We start from the raw sequence: 22651 nt of genomic DNA on the forward strand, positions 1-22651 counted from the left end.
TTAGCGCCATTTACACTCTGCTATCCTTCAGGACCGCATACTGCATGGAGTAATGGCTCCATTCTCATCAGTCATTGGCTCTCTTGTCCTGTGAATGATGGCATTTTTGATCACATGTGTGCATCCACCTAAAATGGTTGACCTTTAGTGTAAGGGCTGCTTGGCCAGTTCTTTAGTTTAAATTGTTCTCCTTTTATAGTACACCTTTCATTTATTTGGTTCTCCTGTTTTTATTTTAATGTATCTTAAGAGAATAGTACAGTTTTTTGGGCTTTGCGGGTGGCTCGGTTGCTTGTTGCTCATTTCATCTGCAGTGCATCGCATCCACTTGGCCACTTACTCTAAACCGGGAGACCATTATGGAATGCCCCGGTTACTTACCGGTAATCTTTATTACTCTGAGTCCTAGTCTTCATCGCCACAGTATAGTTCACTATTTATTACTGTGGCGAGGAAGACGGACGAGGAGGTAATGCTGTTGTCCGACCATAGTTTAAAATTGCTTTCCTGTCTCAAGATGGCCAACACAGTTTTAAACCATAGTGACCATGAACTGTAAAACAACGATAGACTATTTACTATATCACTGAAAGAGAGACACCTGCTGCTATATATATTATCATTTTTTTAAAGCATAGTCATGCTGTACATAGAGTGCAGCATGTTTTCTTTTTTTCTACTTGTATTCTTTTAATTTTTTCCATGTTGTTAGGTTTGTGTGTGTTTTATCAAGGTTGTGTCAGAGGGTGAATGCAGGAATGAGTAAGTGAATGGATGCATAAGTGCAAAGATGAGTGACAGTGCAAGTACGATGACTTATTGAGTGCCTGAACCCAGTAATGACACAAAAAGCACTTTCCTTCACAAGTCAGACCTGTCTGCTTTGCCAATGCTTGTTGTTGGGGGTTCTGTGTTAGTCCTGGTCATTTTGTTTTCATCTCTGATGTTCTGGCCTCTATGCTACATTCTACTATCGTGCTGCGGTTCGTGCTCCTCAGCTGGCGTTTCTGTTTTTTTTGCAGGTCTGCTGCAGTTAAGGCTTTCTGTTCTGTCTGGGCTTTGCTGCTGTTCGTTGCTGCTCCTCTGCGGCTGTTTCAAGTTTATTGTTTTGTGCTCTGGTGGTATAGCCTACTCTGCTGCTGTTTCTGCTCTGTTCTTTCTGCTCCTGTTCCTGCTCCTTTAATTTACAGCACGTGATGATTCAGGAAATCTTTTTTTTTTTTGAAGACTTTAGAACACAACCTGGCATTGTGACGTCACGCGTATCCCTGCTCTGACCGCCCGGAGGTCAGCCCCACGTGGGGCCCCTTGGTTGCTGATTGGCCGGTGATCAGACAGCCTTCCCGTCTGCTCTCGCTGGTTGGTCGTTTGCCTACAGAGCGGGCGGGGCGGGCAGTAGGGGGGGGGAGATACTCAGATAGCTCCGTATTTGGAGGCGCTCGGACCGTGGCAGCGGAGCGCTATAGCCCAGGACTCCGGAGGGCAGCGTAGCACGAGGCCGGGCGGACCCTCTTCGACGACGAGGACCCCTTCCCCTGGCTGATTGGATTCTCAGGGTGTTTCATCTCGGGTTTTGGTTCCGGAGCCCGTCTCTCACCGCTGAAGGAGTGTACCCCCTTTTCCCTGGAGGATCTGCCTTATCACTGGTGGAACAACCCGAAAGGCGAGCCTGTTCTTGGATTAATACCCTCACCTGGGGCCCACCATTGCACGGGGGTGCACCTGCTCCTGGTGGAAGTGCGTGAGGGCGGGATCCCCCAGGAATTAAGCGCCCCGTCCCTTGGAGGTATGAAAGGGTGAGACCTTTCTCTTGTCCTCCCCCCACAGGATGGAAAATGATTCCAGGATCCCGGCTCCCCGAGGAATGCAGGAGCCCTGATGGCAGGGTAACGGGGGTCACCCCAGGAGAACCCCCCCGCCGGGGGGAAGGAGAGCAACGAAAACATGGAGGAGTGAAGCCCCCACATCCAGGAGTGACAACCCCCACCGTATGCATGGAGGTGACTCGTGTGGATTGAAGGAGACGGTGCCCCTCTTGGTGGAGTGACACCCCCACAGGGGCCCCCCTCGCCTCTCTTGCCCTGGCTTGTTGACGCCGCGTTGCTCGTCGGAGGCCTTTGTTGGCGCTGCCTCGCCGCCCTCGTCGCTGTTGATTCAAGGATTACTAGAGAGTTGTTTGTGTTTTAAACACCGGGGGTCCTCCCCCGCCTCCACCCACCAAAGGCTGCTCCAGGATGTATCCGCAGGGCCGACACCCGGTAAGAGGCACGTTGTACCCTGTGTGTGTAACTGTGTGCGCAGGGAGCGTCAGTAGGGGGGAGGGGGGTACAACACACCACAGCGGATGCCTACACCCAAAGGGGCCGAGGATCGGTTAATAAACGAGGAATGGGCACCAATCTTTGGAGGGGCAATCGCACTGAGGAGTACAAGTGTAACTATGACAGTGGGCATTAACATCTGAGAGGGAGGGGGTACCCCACTAAGAAAGAATGGACCCCATTTACATAAGGGGTCGTCGATCGATTGGAGAGAGCGGGTCATTGAACGTAAAGGGGCATCGAACCGGGGGTGGGTGGTGGAGGAGTGTAATATGGCATTGTAATTTAGAGTCTTTCTGTAGAATTGTGATCTACATACTAGAAGGAGGGAGTCTAAACTTTGGAAGGGGACAAGATCCTGTGAACGAGGGGTATTATGGCCCACTCAGGGGTGCAACGAACTATCGGAGAGAGAAGAGGCATTCAATGTAGAGGGGTATCCATTTTGGGGGAGCCGTCATTCGCTTAAGAGGGCCATCAGCTCAGACTAGAGGGTCGGCCATAAGCTTTGCTTCATCGCGTGGGAGGGGTGTTATCGCCCACGGAGGTAGGGAGCGGTCACCAGCTCGAGACCGGGAGGGCACCAGCCTTGAAGAGTGTTGACCTCTGTGCGTGGCCGTGGAGTCGATCTCAAGCCGTTGAGAAAGGCAGGGCACCGACTTGTGGTGAGGTTTCCGCCTTCCACAAAAGGGGGGTGGTCCTCCCTAGAGAGTGAAACCTCAAGAGTCCTTGAGATAGAACAGCCCGCACTGCAGGGGGTTGTAAATGCCATCGCCCCACCCCCCCGTAGATGTTCCCTCGTGTGTCTTTACAGTTTTAACTTCCCTGCTAAGAGTAAACTAATGGCAGGGCCCAGTCACCCGCTAAATATATATTATATGCAGGGATTTATATGTACAGCTGTACAGATCCATGGGTAAGGATGGCTTGGTGGAACAGCTCTACTTCTAAGGTGCGCGTGCTGTCCTCTCTGGCCGCGGGGCCCAGTCGTGGAAGAAGCCTCCTTGCTGAGGTGGTGTCCGTGGCCAGGTTCAGCGGGTGGAGTGGCCCAGCCTGTGCTGAGCTCTCAGGCCTACGCTAGGCCATGGGCCGTGAAATGCACGTATACAGCGCGTTTCCATCATGTAGTTGTCGGCCCCTCTGACACTTTCCTGTCAAAGGCTGGAATTAGATGGGGACCAACTGAGCCCCTTTTACAGAAAAGTCCGGCCCACTCCATGTATAATTAATGACGCGATGCGCACAGTCATTGCACGGCAGATCTTTGAAGCATCTACGCTGCAGTTGACCCTCTGGTGCATCGAAAGGCCCAGAGGTGAGTGAGTAGGTCCCCACAGGCCAGGTCCCGGCGATGGCTCTTCAGATGAGCGCTCTCCCACATCTGGCCGCATGGTGGCCTGCTATGTCCCACACTTGACTAGGTCATCGTCCCCGCTACACACAGCTCCCACTCTTACATTCCACATGCGGTTTGTCAACTGGAAAGGAGGTCACATGGGGATCCAAGTGAAGAGAATAAACGTGACCACATCTTGCTTTTTGCAAAGCAGGTATACTCTTACCTCCTGATCCGGAGTTTTGTAGATTAGTAAAAGGGATAACGTCTGGGAGCAGTTTACTTATACAGAAACACCACACATTTTACCTCTTTGCAGACACTCCACTCCCTTCTCTTCTCCCCCCCACACCCCACCCCACACACATTCCTTCAACTAATACCCGGAGGGAAGTGTGCTGGAAAGTGCACCGGATCAGTGTAAACTTTGTGCCAGACTTGAAATCTATCTCGAGTGGAATTTGGTCATCACCCTGGACTGAACCAGGCTCCTGGCGAGTGAGGTCTTGGTCTTCAGTTACCCCAGATACGTCTAGCTCTGTAGTGAAATCTTTTCTAATACCATGGCCCCAGTGTTCTGTACAACTTACTAGATAACCGCACAGTTGTGCATTTCCTTCCCTTGCACTGGCCCACATCCCACTTCTGAGGTATCAATTTGTGATCTAAAATGGCTGCTGAGGCACGTGCTTGCAAGGAGTAGAGTGTTTTGGATTACGTGAAAACCTTCTTGGCAGCGGGGGTCTGCGCTGTCCCTTTGGCCTGCCTTTCACAGTAGGCTCAGATAATGGCACTGCTGTATTGTGGCATGCATTTTTTTTAATTACGCTGTGCCCCCCCAAGTTATTTCTGTTCTTTTCTGGGGTGAGTCAATGAAGGCCTCAACTTGGCTTGCACCGACTGTGGTTTTTAGCTGTTTTTTTCCCTGGCATTATTAGTAGCATCCTCATTTTTAGGCCGAGCACTGGCCTGTTCACCGTTTCCAGCTGGCACGTCTTTTTGTTGTCAAAAATTCTCTCTCGGGTGAACTGTCTGTGTTCTTGCCAGTGCTCCCTCTGCACCGATGAGATATCATTTTTGGGGAGGGGGGTGGGGGGGTGTCCCTATGGGGTCATTGAGTGTACGAATTTACCATGCATTCACCAGGTCATAATGGGAGATGGGTTAAAAGTATCACAGAACCCTCTTTGGCCTCACTAGCTCCTCAGTCACAGTAAGCAGTGTTCCTGCCAGTGGTTTAGAATCTTTCATTGTTTAGTAAGAGTTTGCTTCTTTTTCATGATTTAGTGTATTTTAGGTTCTTGGAGACCCATAGAGGAAAAAAAAAGCTTTTCGGTCGACATGTCTGTCCCTTCCTCAGCTTAAACTGCATCCGGAAGTTTTTCTCCCTGCAGATGAATGGGGCAGCTCCTTCTGCACGCGCAGTCCCTGCAGAGTACCAGGCATTTGCCAGCATACCTTCATTCCACGGATTGTGGGCTGGCATGGGGTGGGACCTGTGTGCCCTCTAGTCTTGAGGTGAATTACCTTCTGCTAGAGCCATCTGGCTGAATTCAAAGTAGAGGTAAAACAATGTGCCTGAGATGGGGATTCAAAACGAGAGGTAGGGACTAATAACGGGGCAGGGATTGATGCACCCCACCTCCCCTTCATTCACAGGATCTCTTTGTCAGGTGAGCATCTCACATCTGGTAGCTCTCCTTCGTTGCGGCAGGATGGTGACCCGGGTCGGTATCTCGCACGGGCATCAGTAGACCTCAGTTTGATGAAGCCCTCGGGTGTTGACCACGAATGCACTTCTGGTAGCGAGGCTGTTCATTTTGTCCTTTGCGGCCCCACAGTGGCACGAGGGTCTGCGCCTGCTTTCTGGTGCGTAAAGATGAACAGATGGCACACACTGCAGATGCCATGGGGTGGAGGGACTGGGTATTCCTGCACGTAGGATGGGATACCTCAAAAGGACAGTATCACTCCTACCCCGGGCGCGAAAGAACATGTTATCCTACACAGATTGTCAATGGGTCAAGTTAACCTGGTTTTACAAATGTAACCAAAAATATCGCCCTCTCGCCTACCTTGGGCCTAAGACCGCTTTATAAGTGGAATGAATAAAATAAACAGTCAGTGCGCACCCTCGGCCCACTCCTCCAGAATTCAAGACATGAATTACAAGACCGCAACCACGAGCAGCCAAAGGCAAGGAAGCTCATCTGCTTCTAATCAGTCGCTGTCATTTTCTTCCCTCTCCAGAAAGCGGCCCACCCACTACCTACCTAGTCATCTAGAACTTAATTTGGGCAACATGAAACCAGTGTTCCTGTACACCCTCTGGCTGACAGTAAATTAATTGGAAGGCGTTCTGAGTGAGTCCAGCACAAAGCATCGCTTTCCTGCTACGCAGCCAGTTCAGCAGGCGAAGCCAAACCTAACCCGGAAGAGAAAACTGCGCAGTTTGCTAATCGGCGTGCTCCCTCCCAGCACCCTGGGGCCTGGTGACGCAAGAGTTGCAGCGTCGCTGCAGCAGGTGTTGTGCTGAGAGACTGGGCTTCGGGTAGGAAGAGGAAGGGTGCGCGCTGTGTGCCTCAGAGCAAGGCGTGTACTATCACGGTGTTCCTCGTAGCATTTCTGGGTACCACCAGGGCCTGGCGCGGGGGCATGGACCTAGCAAGGGAGTGCGAGTCGTGCCGCTGCCTGTGTGACCCACTGTCAGTCTGCCACCTACGCCTTCCCCCTTACAGGGGCCTAATGCACCGATAGGATAAGAGCTCTGCATAGTTGTGTTGTGCCTGCTTGTTGCCCCTTGCTCTATCTCTTTCCAAAGAGAAGCGGGTGGACGCCATGCTCCTGTGAAGCATGGACCCGCTGCTGCTCCTCCTGTAAAAGTAGTGATGCGAGTCAGGAGGTCGCACCGTGGAGTTGACTGCAGAGTTCGCTGCCCAGAAGGTGATGCCTGCCTCCTGTCTGTCTTCAGTGCTGTTCAAAAGCCTTGTAGATGCGTTCCTGCGATCTTTTTCACCAATTTCCATTTCTAATGGCATGTTTACATGCCTTCTTTCTGTGTTTTCTGGGTCCGCATGACAGGTTTCCCCCTACTGGCTGTAGATGCTAGAGAGGGGCTGTCGTAACTAAGATGATGCTTAGGGTAAACCCATTCCTCCCAGGGTTTCTTCACCGCATGTCTCTACCACCTGATTCATACAACCCCATGCCCCTTCTCAGCCTCCGGCTCCGTGACAAAATCCCCTTGTGCACCATGGCTTGTGATCTAGGTGTCAGCATTTACAAGTATGTACTTTGTACCTCCGAAGAATAAGAGGTGACTTATACCCCCTGTGCATGGGGCTGCACACAGGCTGAACAAGCGCTAATGATGGAGCAATCAGCATTCACTTCTATCTACCTGAATTATGACACCCACAGATTTATCTGGATGTCCAAGTGCTTGACAAAACAAAGTGAGGCAAAAAAATTCCACACGCCTCGTACAAAGGACCCCCCATTCCATGACTAAACTGTCTGAGCTGTGCCCTGCTGCTTTCCACCATATGCCGCTTCCTTCCCCGCTGCATCTGATGCCTTGTGGGCGGCAGGCCCGTCACATTTTTGTGAGTTAATTTGCCAGTACCATCCTTGTGCTGTTCCCCTTTCTGGTGGGGGATTCGTTTTCCACAGTGTTGGTTCCTGTTGGTAACCTCTTTTGGTTCTCTGTGACACTTCAAGCCACCGTTATCCATAAATGACCAGACCACGTGAGGATGAAAGTCCACCATATTTGTATCGGGGTCCCAATCCCACCAATTATGTTATTTCCCCTGAAAGCTTCCTGGTTTCTTTTTTATTTGTTATAATTTTGTGGCTCTCTGGTTGTCACCTTTTCTAAATGACCACATCCCTACCAAGCGCCTTTCTAACCAGCTACTTTTGGAGGGGCTGGGACTAGCATTGTGTTGTATTGTAATTGCATTTATATAGCGCTTACTACCCTGGCGAGGCGTCAAAGCGCTTTTTTCGGCAAGTAGCTCGCTACTCCGGGTCCCATAGAGGATTAGTATTGAATTAGTACATCCATCCTCACACCCGTTACTGAGTGGACAGTGTGTGCTGTAAATTGACAATTTTGGGAGATGCATCTTAACTGCACCCCCACAGAGTGGTGTGTTCTACTGCTCCCTCTTTCACCCCATGCCAAGTGCAATAGCGGCTGACGAGTAGTGAATGGGGGGGGGGGGGGTGGGGTGTTAAAAAATGTACTTCCCTTTTCCACCAGCCACATCTCTCCTCCGCTCCGCTTCTCTTCTCTTCCTGACTCCAGTCCGGAAGGAGCTGCAGGAAGCACCAGGTCACACTGGCTCCCCATAGCCAGCATTGTCCACTGCGCTCAGACCGGTAAAGGGAGGGACCCTGTGCATATTCCCTACCAGGCTGTCCATTGCAGCCTGGTGGAGAAGATGCAAAGTGCGCAGGGCTGCCTGGCCGGCCAAGCAGTCATGCGCACTTAGTGTGCATAGCCCACTTCTCCCAGAGCCACCAGTCCCGCCCACCCTAACCCAGCCCCACAGCAACCAAAAATAAAACGATGATCATGTTCAGTTATCATTTTATTTTTCCTTTTTCACTGCTCTAAGAGCGATGGGGCGATGCTCCTCCACATTAGTGGAGGAGCCGCCAATGGCAGAAGCTCTCTGTGACAGAGGCCTACTTCACTCTCACGGTGTGTGTAGGCCTCTTGTAACTTAGGCCTAGGTCTGCCCAGTGGAATAGGCCTGTGTGTGTGGTAAAATGGTGTCTGTGTCCCTGAGAGCAGGCCACCTTTCCTCAGCAGGGCACGCCGCCTCCCCTCTTGGCATTCGCCTCACCGTGCAATGCTGCCGCCGCTCCCAACTTTGGCTAGAACACACTCTGTAATTCTGCTGTCTCTATCCTCCTCCTGCTCGTTTGTTGTGTGGTGGCCAGGACTAAACAAACATTCCTGCCCAGGTGAGCTCACCTACGGGTGCTCACCCAAACCTGCTCAGCAGCAACAAGAATGAAACTCCTTCGAAGAAGTTAAAGCGCTGTATGACCTGGGTTTGAAATGCACATGATTCAACCCAGGCTGACTTTGCCTCTTCCATTAGTGGGAAACAGTCATCCAAAGTTGCCTTTCAGCCTGATTGGCTGGCACCCAAATATCTGAACTCTGCGAACTGCCTGTTTAGCAGCGTGACACTGTCCAGAGACCACAAACAGAGAAAATGAGCTGTAGCTTCACTTCAGCAATGTAAACATCTACACTAACTAGAATTGCATGTACTGTCGGTGCATCCTGAGCTGCACGCTGTGTCCCCTTCCTCAACACCCCCTCCCCCAATCCAAAGTCTCAACAAGGGTACAAGATCTGCCTGTTACCTGGAGGTGCTTTCCTGAAGGAAGAGGCATCCAGACAGCCCAAGGATGGCAAAGAAGTCCTACAGCGTGGATTGAAGACCACGCATCCGAGGTGGTGGAGGGCGGCAGGCTTTCTCGAACATTGTAGCATACCTGTGAAGCCAACTCTCCCTGCAGCTCTGAGGGACCACTTTTTGTTGAAGTGACACTCCTCCCTCTTAGGTCCTGTTTCACCCCCTCTGGGGACACTAAAGTCTTGAGGTGGGATCAGCTTGGGCTGCAACCAGTCTAGTGCCTGGGTACGTTAAGAGTGCCATCGAGCCACGCTAGAGATCCTTCCAGGCTGTTGAGAGGTCGCGGAGCTGCCTGTCCCTGAAACTCCAATGAAGAGCTTGTGAACCTTAACCGTGGGGTCCTCTTTATATACTTTAGTCCCATCAGCAAAACTCGTAATATAAACCAGATCTTGTTGACCTCCGCCTGACCCGCTCTGGATGCTCTTCCTTTCCTTAAGACCAAGTCCCCAGTGTCCTGATCAATAGGGAACACTTGCGGTCTTACCATGGATGCTTCTAGGTCGTCCCTACACGAATGGAAGCGGCATTGCCCAGTCTGTTCAGACTTGCTTTTTTTTCCTGCCTGGAGATGCTTCCAATGTCCACCCTGCACCCCATACCACTGATTTTTGCTTAAACTGACCTATTCCGTTATCTTCTGACCGAGCTTGGCATATAATAACACTGACAGCAGAACATTTTTTAAGTGTCCCTGGACCTGCACGTTTGGTCCTCCCCATGTGCTGTAATTCGTCGCCCATGATATTTGGCAATTTTGCTTTTCCTTCTAAACCCATGCATGTGCTGAATAAAAAGCGGAAACCTTGGCTGTGAAAATATTAGCTGCACGTTAGTTTGTGAAGACATCTAAAGAGCTGTGGGCAAAATGACACCATGCATATTCCTGGTTCCATGGGCAAGACTTGTTTAGCCCCTGCAGAATGCCTGTGAATCAACTAGGGCAGGCGAGGGTCAGCTGTGGAGGTGTTCCTCGTCACTTAGTGATGTCTCTCTCATAGTGGAAGTGATGTCTCTCTCATAGTGGAATTGAACCGAACATAAAGAGCTCCTGTAGATAACTGTTGGTACATAAATCCCACTGATTCGATGGAGATTGCACACATAGTCTATCAGCATGGTCCAGTGGAGCTAAAGACAGTGTTTAGTCCTACAGTCTTGAGGCTTGTAACTCAAAAAGAAGCCTGTGCTGATCCAGACAGACCCGCTATGACCAGGTAATGTTTGCTAAAGGCGGAGGACGTTTCCTTATTGCTCTCCCCTTTCTTCGACGACCAAAAACATGATAGTTTGTTATTGGCTTGTAAGGGGTCTTATTTATTTTACAGAATTTATTTCTCAACAACAAACCATATCTTATGTTTACAGCAGAGTAACTTGCATCTCATGTATTGTGCTGGTAAGCAAAAAAGTAAAGTGATTTGGTGCACACCTTATGGAGCCCGGAATACTGTCCCCAATCATCCATCGCTATCTCCTGCTCAAGAAGCCTGACATGCTATGGTTCTTTAAGAGTCTTTCCGGACTCCTACAATTGAACAATTTCATTGCAACCTCTTGTGAGCTGCACAAAAGTTCAGTCCTTGAGCTTCGGTTCTTACCTGTCCAATAAAACCTATGGAACCTTTCAGAAATGCCTTTTCGTTCAGATGTCCTGAGGATGGACTCTTGCAGATGCACACTAAGTTCTGTGTGAGAATCCATCCGCAGGTTTAGAGGGTGGATAAGGTGCAATTCGAGAAAAAGAATTCCTCCTTCATAAAGATCCCACCACCCCTTTGTAATTCACCTTTCGGAAGTGGACCATGGCCCAGTCCCTCAAGCTCTCCTACCCACGGTCTGTCTGCAGTGCAGCCCTCGTGAAACTGTCTGAGTAGCCCGCTCCCTATATCCTGCAGGAGAAGTTTGTCTGTCCCGGGCTGTCCTGCAAGGCTGCTTCTGTTCTTGAATTGGGGCTTGTGGGCTCGGGGACAGCAGCTATGTCGTGTTAATCACCTTTCTGAGGGTGTGTTCCAATGAAAATGTATTTGTAGTGTACTCCTCAGGCACTGAGTCATATTCGTACCTTCCCAGCTTTCTCTGTTGCTTGTCCAGACATCCTGTCCCATTATTGTTCTCTGGGAACTGTAGGACAAGATCCTTTGATTGGAAAGGGGCTTTTTGAGACGGACTTATCTTTCCGGCCAAATGTCGCGAGATGAAGTTCTAGTCCCGGTGTTACCCTGCTCTGGCCTTTGCGTCCTCTCTTATCTATTTCTTCCTGAATCATGGCTTCTCTAGCTCAAGGCTACCCACAGAGCCTGCAACGTTCTCATCGTCTGTCTTTTTTGTACTGCGTCATGCTCCCAGTTGCTTGTTTTTCAGATTCCCCACTTCCTTGCACTCGGCTGTGCTAATGACAGTTGTCCATTCAAAGCTGAGAATGGTAGGTGTCCCCACATGAGGATGTAGGGTATTTCTGCTTGCATCATCTCCTCCCTGAGTTCTTTGTGGACCCGGCGGCCGGACCCCACCGACTACCCTTTTCTGCAGTGCTGGTCCGCTGCCACGCTCTGCCCTCTTGTCGTGTGCCTAGTTGTCCTCTCCGCCACTGCTTGCCAGTTCACTGTGGGTTGCTGCTGAAACTGTGGTCGTGCAGGGGATATTGAATGTGTCACTTGCTCTTCAACAATACCCACCAGGTCTTGAAATCTACCCCCATATTGGGGAAGTGTCTAACCCTCTTTGGTTTAGAATTTGGCTGAGCTGTGTGTTTCGTAGCCCAACATTTCACACGTATAAATATGAAAGGCCAAGCTGTCCTTCCCACAGTTCTCATGATAACCACCTATCTAGTGTATGCAGACTGCAGACATGACGCACCACAGTCGCATAGACTGCAAGTGAAAAGGAAACTCAATACACCCTCTGTCGTCGACGGACTTGCACATGTCCCAAGCAGCATTTAAATGACGGTAATGCAGTTTAGCTCCATGACTCCTTGTATTATGTGAACTATACCTTTTTAGAGGATGTTTCACACTTCAAGGATTGATGGCCCATGGTGTGTATACCTATTTGACGACAGATTATCTCTTCTAAAGGTTTGCAAATGGGTCCTATACTTTTTAGGAACATAATTAATACATATCCCAGTTATAAGACCATCATAAGTCGTTCTGAAAGTATTAACAGCTGCTTTACCTGTGCCTCACACACACCAGTGACCCAACCTGTTTAAGAAATAGAAACCAGTTCTTGGTATGTTTAAACAAAAACAGTTCGTAAACCCTATATCATAGAGACTGCGATTTCAATTTAGCTATTGCTTGCATCATAAGAATACCACATTATTTGATGGGTCAGTGTGCTTGCTGTAGGAATCTGTGGTTGAGGCACAGCTCGCATGTTCAAGTCTTAACCTGGCCAACTTACCCATCCATCCTCAGTGATAGAAGCTCTATTGAACACCTATTTGCAGCGGTTCAACGAGTGTATGTGAAAACAGAGTGTAAGAGAGACTGGTGCTTAACCCGCCAGAAATTTCCAGGCGGTAGTGCACGTGATCCAGACTATTCTGGGGATACTCTTTTCTGCAAACTGCTTTTCTCCCCACACTAGCATGATTTCTTTCCATGCTCCAAGAAGCTCCTGCTGCGACTGCTCTCCGGCCTACAGTATCTTCTGCTGCCCTTCGAAGGGAGTTCCCTCTCTGGCGGTCAGTCCTGTGGTGTCCAGGGGGAGGGAAGGCTTGCTTCCAGTGGATGGTCACCTGTTGATGGGGAGCTGGAAGGAGATGTGCAGTGCTTTGTTTGATAAATAGCCGGTGACTTGTTGGACATTTAGCGAGGAAGGCGTGGAGAGGCAGTCCCAGTGCAGCCTTGACTAGGAAACTTTGTACAGATGTGCATATGAGAAGGGGGGTTTTCAGCTTCTGTGGAGGGGATCACTTCTAATGTTGTTCTCCGCGTTAAACGAAAATCTGCAGATCAGTGGAAGAATTCCCTGTCCTGTCTGTGCACATTTGTGCTAAATAGTGAGCAGCTATCACTGGGGGAAAGAAGTTCAAGCTCACCAGTGTTAATGTTACAGCCACTCCTATTCGATGTAGCCTCTTACAACTGACTTGGCAACCTGTAGGATGGTCGCAGTAGTCTCTAAATGGTCCCGAAGTGGTTACCTAAAATCAAGCGTTCCTCATTATGCATGGGGACGGGTACCTTACTTGTCAGGAACTTCAATGTGCTACCATTAGGTTTTGTTTATACTCCCAGGTATAAATGAGTGGGAAATTACCGGACTGGAAGCACCTACGGGTGGGGGTGTTGTTCCGGTACTAAACTTCTTTTCTTATTTTAGGCACAGTTCGTTGTAGGATTTGTTTGTATAAGATGTTATTGCAACATGCAGCCTGCACTGTGTTCTGCTGTGAAGATGCTCAAATTGTACGTTTAGGCAGAAATATTAAGTAGTCGGAACATTACTTGGAAATGCTAGCTCAGAGTGTCTGTAAACATCTCAAAACACTTTACATTGGCTGCCAGAAACGACCTCGTGCACCTTCTTCCAGTCACCACAGTTGCGGTTACGATGGTGAAATATATGCCGCCTCGCACCGCACATCGTTTGTTTATCTTGGCCTGTGCTCTTGCTCTTGTGTACACTATGGGAGTTGTATGGAGACAGTGGAGAGGGTCAGGGTTGTAAGGACGGTGAAAAGCAGAAGACCAAATGAGTAAAATGGAGAATTGTTGTTAGAAATTTCAGATGGAGGGCACTTAGTTTCTCTAGTAGATAATGTTAGCTAGTTGGATAGGTCACCCTTTACAGCTGTTTATTTAACTAGGTAGCAAATCTCAAATGGTCGATTACAACAAGAATATCTTTGTCGTTTGCATCTCTGATTTGTCCATGTCAAAGCCACAAGCCCTGGCGCTCCTGGTCGGCCAGCTCTGCCCTGGATTACCAGACAGTAGTGGTGCTTTCCTCTCCACTGTGGAACTCTCCCTGGGATCGTAAGGGTTGGTAGTTTCCTTTAGAGACGTGTGATGGGGAGCTGGCTGTTCTGTCCCTTGATTCTTGAGATTGTGACCACCCATCAGTATCAACAGTGGAGTAGTGGGGCTCACCGGTTAGAGGAGGCAGACCCGGACGCAGAGGTCAGACCCGGGACCAGGGTTCAATCCCCGACGCGGCAGGGTCTTGAGCTCAAAATGTCCACAGACTCGATAATTCTCGCCTCGGTGCCTACTCGAATCATGGGTTCACACACTGCAACTCTGGGCAATAGCTTGCTTAATCTCCACTACGGCCCCACCGCGATGGGATGCCTGGCTTTCACCTTGGGGATGCCCAGTAGGGGTTATCTCGCAGGGAAAGCCAGGACGGGTTCCCAAAGCAAGCGCCTTGAGACCTTACGGTGAAAGGCGCTATATAAGAACGTATGATTTACGATTTATTCACACCGCAAGTGTCTCCTCCTAGTCAGCATGTTGGGTCCCTGATTTAAAGCTAGGACTTTAGATCCTTTTTAGCTTTCTGCGGTATTAGGTTTCATCTCTTCTTCCTAACGAATTAAGGGGTGGTGTTTAGGTTGAGTCAAAATATGGCTCAGGCCAGCATTGCAGTCCCAATCAGGATGAATAGCAAGTCAGGGATGTTTCTTCAACAAAAGACTGTAATAAACACCGTAAAATTGTAGAACAGTTAAAATGAGAGACTGTCCATAGTGTCTTTCTAATTCTGATCTGACCCAAGTTGTGATCCTAAATAAACTTGGTTATGGTTTTGCACTGCAGATTGGGTTCCAGTTTACAATGAATAAATTCCTAGGGCCTGGGACTTTATACCTCGGGTGCAGCTCACAATGGCGATGTTGTGCAAATTACTCTGGGCCTCAGGGTAGTAACTCGTGCTACTGGTAAGAATCTGGTTGGATACTAAAATGCAGTTACTGGCGGGACCCAAGGTGGACAAAGGGCACTCCAAGGCCTTCGCAGCCATTCACAAGTGCTGTTCTCAAGGGCTAGCTAAATGCTGGACAGCTGCATGGTCTGGCAATGAGCCTGCACTTCATGCTGGCTGGAGGCCAACGTATAATGGGAATCCTCCAGGTGTATAAGGGGTTACCACAGCGGATCCATAGATGATGGATCCGCTGGTTTACCGCCCTCCAGGCCACGTTGGTAATTTTGTGCAGGTCTTAGAAGAGTTAATAGTCCCTCGGATTTTACGTCACTCCCGGTATCTCCTTCTAGGGGACTTCAATATTCATGTTGACAGTTCGGACCTGCCAGAGGCGGCTCGCCTTGCAGAAGCTCTCTCTATGGCCCAGCTAAGACAATGGGTGGCTGCTCCAACCCATCTAGGAGGGCATATCTTGGATCTGGTATGCTCAAATTTTGACATCATTATGGCCCATCCTGAGCCAGTAATCTGGTCGGACCATAAGCTTATCAGATTCTCTTGGCCTCTACTGACTTCTGCTGTGATCCATCCCCAAACCGCCCATACACAGAAGATTAACCTAAATACCCTTTCTGATGGCCTTGCTGCTTCTCGCCCTTTGCTTCCTCCTGATATTGAGGCTGCAGCCAGCGCATTTAATTCATGGGTGGAATGCGCGACTGCTGCATCAATCAATAGCAGCCGGGTCGGCAGACTCCGTTCTACCCCCTCCAAACCCTGGTTTTCTCATGCCCTCCGCGACCTCAAATCAGGCTGTAAAAAGCTAGAGAGGTTGTGGAGACAAGCCTATCTTCCCGAGGCAAAAAAGGATCTGCGTGCTGCGCAAAAAAAGTATTATGCAGCCATCAGATCTGTCAAACGTAGCTACTATGCAGGACGTATTAATAAAGCGAACAACAATAGTAAGGAAATCTTTACGATTGTAAAAAGTTTTGTATCTCCCTGTGCGTCACAACCTTTGTTACCTGCATCGAAGGAATGGTGTGAAGAACTATCTGAGTTTTTTTATTGAAAAAATTGTTAAAATCCAGGAGGATCTGCAAAATGTTTGTAATGGCCCCACATCGTCTCTAACTACTCTGCTTCCTTCAATGCCTCCACGCACAGAGCAACTGGCTAAATTCACCCCCAACTAAATTCTGACATCATTTCTATTGTTGCTGCTTTAAAATCAGGATCTCCTTCTGACCCTTGCCCGGCTAGAGTATTTGCGGGTTTAGCGGAAACAGTGGGAAATGAGGTCACCCAGCTCATCAACCTTTCGCTTCTTACGGCTACTGTCCCCGCTTGCTGGAAGCAAGCAAAATTGCTCCCATTGCTAAAAAAAAATGGACTAGATCCGGCCACGTCGTCTAATTTCCGGCCTATATCTCTGCTCCCAGCTCTTGCAAAAATCTGCGAAAAGACTGTCTTCAAGCAGCTGGATAAATGTGTTGAATCAACAGAGGCCCTACATCCAGCTCAGTCTGGTTTCCGGGCCGCCTATAGTACCGAGACGGCCTTAGTCGAAATCTCGGAGGCTATTCGGGAGTGTCTTGACGAAGGTGGCAGAGCGGCTCTGATCTTACTAGACCTCTCTGCTGCCTTCGATACGGTGCCTCACTCCCTTTTACTCGCCAGACTAGCCGATATTGGTGTTATTGGCCCTGCATTTGACTGGCTGACTTCATTTTTAAATAACCGCACACAACAAATTTGGCTGCCTCCATTTGCCTCCACCCCTAAACTACTTTCTACAGGTGTTCCCCAGGGGTCCATTTTAAGCCCTTTACTTTTTAATATTTACCTTACCTCTTTGATTTACCTTGCTGAACAGTTGGGGGCTAAAATTATGGCGTACGCCGACGACACACAGCTTTTGTTTACCTGGTCTAAAGATAATTTAGATACGTCGGCGGCCCAACTTTGTTTGTCCTCTGTTTTTCAATGGTTAGCACATGCCCAGCTAAAATGCAATGAAAGTAAATCCGAGATCCTGCTGTACGGCTCTTTTCCTGAGGATTTTAGTGAGCGTCTTTGGCCTGCTGACCTACCCCCACCAAAAGCCACATCTGGCCCAGTGAAAAACTTAGGAGTTTGGTTCGGTAAGAACCTTAAGTTTGAGGACCACATAAAGAAACTCACGGGGTATGTTTTGCTACCCTAAAAACTTTACGTAGGTTCTTTCCTTTCCTACCGAAAGAAGCTAAAGAGACTGTCATTCGTGCCTTAGTTCTCTCTAGGCTGGATTACTCGAATGGACTGTTCTGTGGATTGCCGGCATACCTGATTCACCGCCTTCAGGTCATTCAGAACGCCGCTGCCAGACTCCTGTTTAATGTTCCTAGGCGTTCCAGTGCTCGTCCCCTGCTATGTGCTCTCCACTGGCTTCCAGTTGCCCACAGGATTTTGTTTAAAATTCTAGTGTTGGCCTACCGAGCTACTCATCAAACTGGCCCGTCTACTTGAGGAAAAGGTTCTGCTTGTATGTCCCTAATCGCCCTCTGCGATCGGCCAACCTGTGCCAAATGTCCGTTCCCAAATTTAAATATTGCAGACTTGGCGGCCAATCAATCTCAGTAAGAGCAGCAAAATCCTGGAACGCTCTTCCCCTCCACTTAAAAACTGCATCGACTCTCAGTGCTTTTAAGAAAGGACTAAAAACTTACCTTTTTAATATTATAGTCTAAATTTTTCTCTTTTCTATTTCTGTTTCTAGATATTTGTCCTCTCCCATACTGCTCTGCCTTCAACGCGCCAGGATACTATTTTTTTAGTAATGGAGCGCGCTATAAAAGCCTTTAATAATAATAATAATAATGATGATGGCATACCTCAGAATGTATTTTCAAACAAGGAAATATGGTGGTCTAGAACTTAGTAAGTGGATAGCAGCTTCTTGGGAGAGAGTTATCGTTGTATGCATTATATCCCGCCATAAAGCTGATGGATCCTTTTCAAATGAGCTCCTTTGCAGGCAGTGTAGGGAAGAGTCTTGGCAACAAGACAGCCTCTTTATTTGATACTTCCTTGCACGGCAAAGCAGTGGAATATCCTCTCTGGGCATGCGTTGAACAACCCATTCTGACCTGGTCTTTGTTTGCAGTCGAAGTGGCTACTTGCTCAAAGAGCAGTAAATGCACAACCAAAAAGCTGCTCCTAGTGCAAGTTCCATTTAGCTTTGATTGCTACAGGAACTTGGTGATAGAAAGCAAGCCGGAAATAGCTGTTTTTGTAGTTTTGTGTAACGGGGAACTTCAGTCTTGAATACTGCAGCCTCGGACAAAATCTGCAGACACATTTGCTTGCTGTGACTGAATTTACCTGAGCACCCCTTATTCTCGCCACTCCCTCATGCCACTGGTAATGGCAAAACCGAGATTTTGCTTCAGTGGACTTCTGTTTCAATCAACCACACCAAGGCAGTTTTTGTTTCTTCAAATCCGCCACAGTCGGGTGAATCACTAGGGAGATAATGGCCAGTGCACTACCACGGTCTTCCCTTCATGGAGAAAGACTCACAAAAATTCAGTTTCTGCAGTTCTTGGTGAGACTGACTACCTCATCAGTGGCTAGCGGTGTATGTAAGCCATACCTGTGCCATACATGCAACTGCCTTTTCCATTTACTAAGAACAAGTGATACTTGCCATGGTGTGTCTCAAAATATAATTGAAAAGGAACCAATGAAGGACCCACCATCAACAATATTCTAGGCTCCATGCAAAATAAGTTATGATAAATGGTTTATATAGCGCGTATCTGCCCCAGCAACTGGGCACCCCATGCAAGAGAAGTAAAAAAATAAAATGTCTTTGTAAATTGGGCACGCCCACCTTCCAAAGATGGATGGGGATCAAAAATAAACGTGGAGGAAGACCTTGACTTGAAAGCCGGGAGGATTGAGGGTGTCAAGTGCTTAAACCTAAGCGGAGGCAAGTCCCTGGACAACTGCTCAACTTTTTGAATAACTTTAACACCCAGCATAGAATGTAGTGACAAGGAGATTCGAGCTCTGTAACCAGTACTGTCCCAGTTTAGTTGTAGGACAGGTCTACTCCCTGCCAGTGTTAGTCAGGTTCCTTGATTTACTATGGAGGACATCCATCTTAATGTAGGAATTCTCGAATAAAGTAGCCAAGTTGGGCGATGTATAGAGTTAGCCTAATATGACAGTTTTAAGCCATGAACCTGTCTAGCATGAGCCAATCATTTTGTTTAGCATATTGAAGTAAAGCAAAAGATAAAGTCGACTTATTAATTAAAAAAAATTAATGTTCTTTTAACGTCAAAACACAGGTTAGGTAGAAAAAATCGCGTTTGGAGACAACGTTTGTAAAGACTTTTTTTACCCGTTGCATTTTCATTAAAAAATAAAGCTCATTTATAGGGGAGAAAACATTCCAAAATGGCTGCTATGTTAGATGACAGAGGGATGGGTTTTTAAGAGAAGGTACACTCCCCTGAAAACTAGGGAGCAGCGCATGGAGGTAGCACAAAGGCTGGGAGATAGAAAATTGTGTTGCCAGGGGATGTGAGAAGAGCAGAACAGAGGATAATGGAGGGGGATCTCTTGTCTGTAGCTATGAAAAGAAGAGTTGGCAACGCCGATGGTCTTTGTTTAATGTACTAACACGCAGTATTGGCACATTAAAGAAGCGCATAGGAAAAAAGTCAGGAACGGTGGACGTGGGCTCTCACGAGTTGCACACTACTGGTGGGGTGCAAGCTCTGCACCTGTAGTTGCTAGTACTGTAGAATTTAAACTCCCAAGAGTGGAGTAACAGTGTGAACCTCTTTTACTGCCCCCCTCCTCCCCCCATAGATTTCTCAATTACTCTATGCATTAAGTAGGAGGGAGTTTGTGTGCGGCTGGTAGAGAAGAGGTAGAAGTGTCCTAGCAGAGGAGGGTGGGCATTGCAATACCCTCTGCTCACGCCTCCTCCCTTTGACAGAAAAGAAGTTCTGGCAGGGCGGACTGGGGTACGAGGCCCGGCTGCAATTTAAGTCTGAACCTAGATCAAGGTTATTTGCTGTTCGTTATGGCAAATACATTTGAGTGTGGTGCTCTAGGATATGAAAACACTAGGCCATTGGTGATTAGGCAGAACGCCGTTCCGTGTGAGAGTGCCGCTCCGACGAACTCGTAATGGTGGCCCAAAATGGCTCTAGTTGTCTAGTAACACCTCATGCAGTTCAGTGCAAGTTGCAAGTGGATGGAAAGATCCATACAGACAGGCAATCGCATTAGGTAAAAGATGAATATCTCCTGTGGGTTGAGCCAAGATGTGACTTAAGTCTCAAACCATTGGCTAAAAGTAGCTTGCTGAGGAAAACCAATGGAGCGGCCCCAGAACCCATTCTGTGTTGTATCACGAGCAACAAATTCGACTCTGTCAGACCCCAGACCTACAAACGGTCTTGTTTGCCATGACCTACTTTGATTGTATAGTCATGCGTGTGTAGATGACGGTATGACTCAACCTTATTAGGTGGAGCTATGTTCGGCCTTTTCTATGTCGGGGGAAGTTCCAAAGTCCATTGGGACTCTTTGAGTGATTAGAAAGGTGTCTTGAAGGATAAGAATGGTATGTATGGGTTAATGAGCCGCAGAGAGGGGCCTGTAGCCTCTCTACCCCATTACCACACTTGTTGCTTATAACTGATTTCATTCCTCGTACTCCAAAGCTCTTTAGAGACAAGCAGGTTGTGGTGAGAGAGAGAGATGAGTGTCTGAAGGGGAATCTGTAGTGATGCATGGCAAGAGATGCTTTTCAAGTAAATAGTGTAAGCCTCAACTGAAATGCACATCTGTGCAGTGGCGGCTTGCATTGGGGCAGAGTGGCGGGCGGAGGGAAGACGGAAAAAAATACCTACCTGCCTCTCGCCGCATCGCTGCGCTTCTGCTACTGCACAGGCTTCTCTGCGGCCAATCCGGACACTGGCCTCGTTTGAAAGCAGTGTCAGGGTTGCCCTAAGAGCTGTGAATTTCTGTGCTTTGCTTTCTCCAACCCGGCAACGCAGCTGGGTTTGAGGATGCTTTAGTGTGCATGTGGGTTTGGCCGGCCAAACCTACATGTGCACTGAGAGCAGTGTTGCCCACCACTCCCCCTCCGGCCTGTCATCGTCTGCCCCAAGACTCGTTCGTGCAAAAAATAAAACTATAATAAACCTATGCTGTTTTACTTTTGAGTTTTGCGGCTGCTGGCAGGGGTGGGGGAGGGAGGGACTCTCCTCTGCTGTAGCAGAGGAGCCGCCACTGCAGGGCAGATTTTAAACTGTGCTTGACAAGCTGTAGTTTCCGATGAAGTGGCCGAATCCCAAGATGGAGTCGCATGTCCGAAATGTGTAATCGAAGCATATTTGCCATGAAAGTACATATTCTTAAGACGTTTATCAATTTGGGTGTGCTCGCCCAGCCCGGAAGAAATTGTGCTTTTTTTTTTTCTTTTGGAACTCCCTCCTTCTTATTCTATTCCCCTTTTTTATTGCAGGCTCCACATCAGCCGGGTCAGCCGGGATTTAAATTCACTGTTGCAGAATCTTGCGACCGAATCAAGGACGAGTTCCAGTTCCTACAGGCCCAGTACCACAGGTAACTCCTACTGTCACTCTACCTCTGAATTCCATGTTCACATTGGTCACCTCCATTGTACTCTTCAGTTCTCCTGCATCTGACCTGCATCCATCTTTCGTACTAATGCTCTAGGCCACCGGGCCGCTTTGCTCCACTGAAGGCTCATGCAGAGGTAGGATTTCTGCTGTGACTTTGGTTACTAGCCATTGTTTGTGTTCTGGGCAAGTGAGTATTCCCCCCCCCCCCCCCCCAACCCCCAACCCCCCCTAAATGCATGCTATTCTGTGTGTTCAGATACCCTCTCTGACCCTGTGGGACTACTGATGCCCTCACCGCTCTTGTAAGAGTAAAGAAGCTGTTGTAAAAATAAAAAAATCACTGGTGGTAGTAATGCTCTGTTTCCATGAAAAGTGCTGATGGTCGCCCTCAGATGCCCGTCAACCATTTATTAATAATGCAGCACATCCTTCTACCTTCCATATGGTTTTTTGACGGGCCTCTTCTGCTTGTGAGACTGTTCATAGGCGCACTCTGTTGCTGGAGCACTGCTGCCCGTCTACGCCCCCTGATTTTCTTTTCTTTTATTGTAATGTTTATGGACCGTCTAAAACTCTTTATATTTTGGGGAGAGCCGTGGACGGGCCTTGTAGGTACTGGTTGCATAGGCTCTGATGTGTATAACCGGATTCTTCATATGCCCTAAAGGCTTTGACTTGTATAGGAGTGAGCCCCCTGCTTTGTTGTGCTTCAGTATTCTTTTCTGCGGTGGATTTCTTCTGAAGAATGTTTGTAGGGGAGACACCACATTACATCAGAGTGGTGACTGCCCTGTCTTGGTGTGGCTTTTTGTGCAGGGACTACCAAGCAGAGTCTTTCAGGAGTTTCTTGGGGCTGGGCAATCTGGGAAGTTGCTTGTCGGGGTCCTTTACTTTGGAAGCCACCCTAGTGAAGGCTGCTTTAAGCAAGGCTGTAACGGAAAACCACCTTGAATGCTAGGGACTTAAATGTATCCCTAGGTGTGAGAGCTTCTTAGGTCCGACAAGAAGATTGGA

General features: G+C 48.5%; 1 protein-coding gene across 8 annotated transcripts in view; it reads left to right on the forward strand.

The window, feature by feature from the left end:
• The first annotated feature begins 1415 nt into the window (after positions 1-1415).
• TLE3 (TLE family member 3, transcriptional corepressor) overlaps positions 1416-22651 on the forward strand; it is an 85503-nt gene continuing 64267 nt past the window's right edge. For 7 of the 8 annotated variants that reach the window (XM_086957936.1, XM_086957930.1, XM_086957934.1 and 4 more), the window contains exons 1-2: positions 2095-2258; positions 21517-21617. In XM_086957936.1, the coding sequence (XP_086814062.1) occupies positions 2235-2258; positions 21517-21617 (125 nt within the window). In that variant the 5' untranslated portion in view covers positions 2095-2234. Of the gene's footprint in view, positions 2259-21516; positions 21618-22651 lie in introns of all 8 variants that reach the window. The other variant, XM_086957933.1, reaches the window with a different exon arrangement.

The sequence above is a fragment of the Lissotriton vulgaris genome, chromosome 2_1 (assembly GCF_964263255.1).
Source record: "Lissotriton vulgaris chromosome 2_1, aLisVul1.2, whole genome shotgun sequence".
Lineage (NCBI taxonomy): Eukaryota > Metazoa > Chordata > Amphibia > Caudata > Salamandridae > Lissotriton > Lissotriton vulgaris.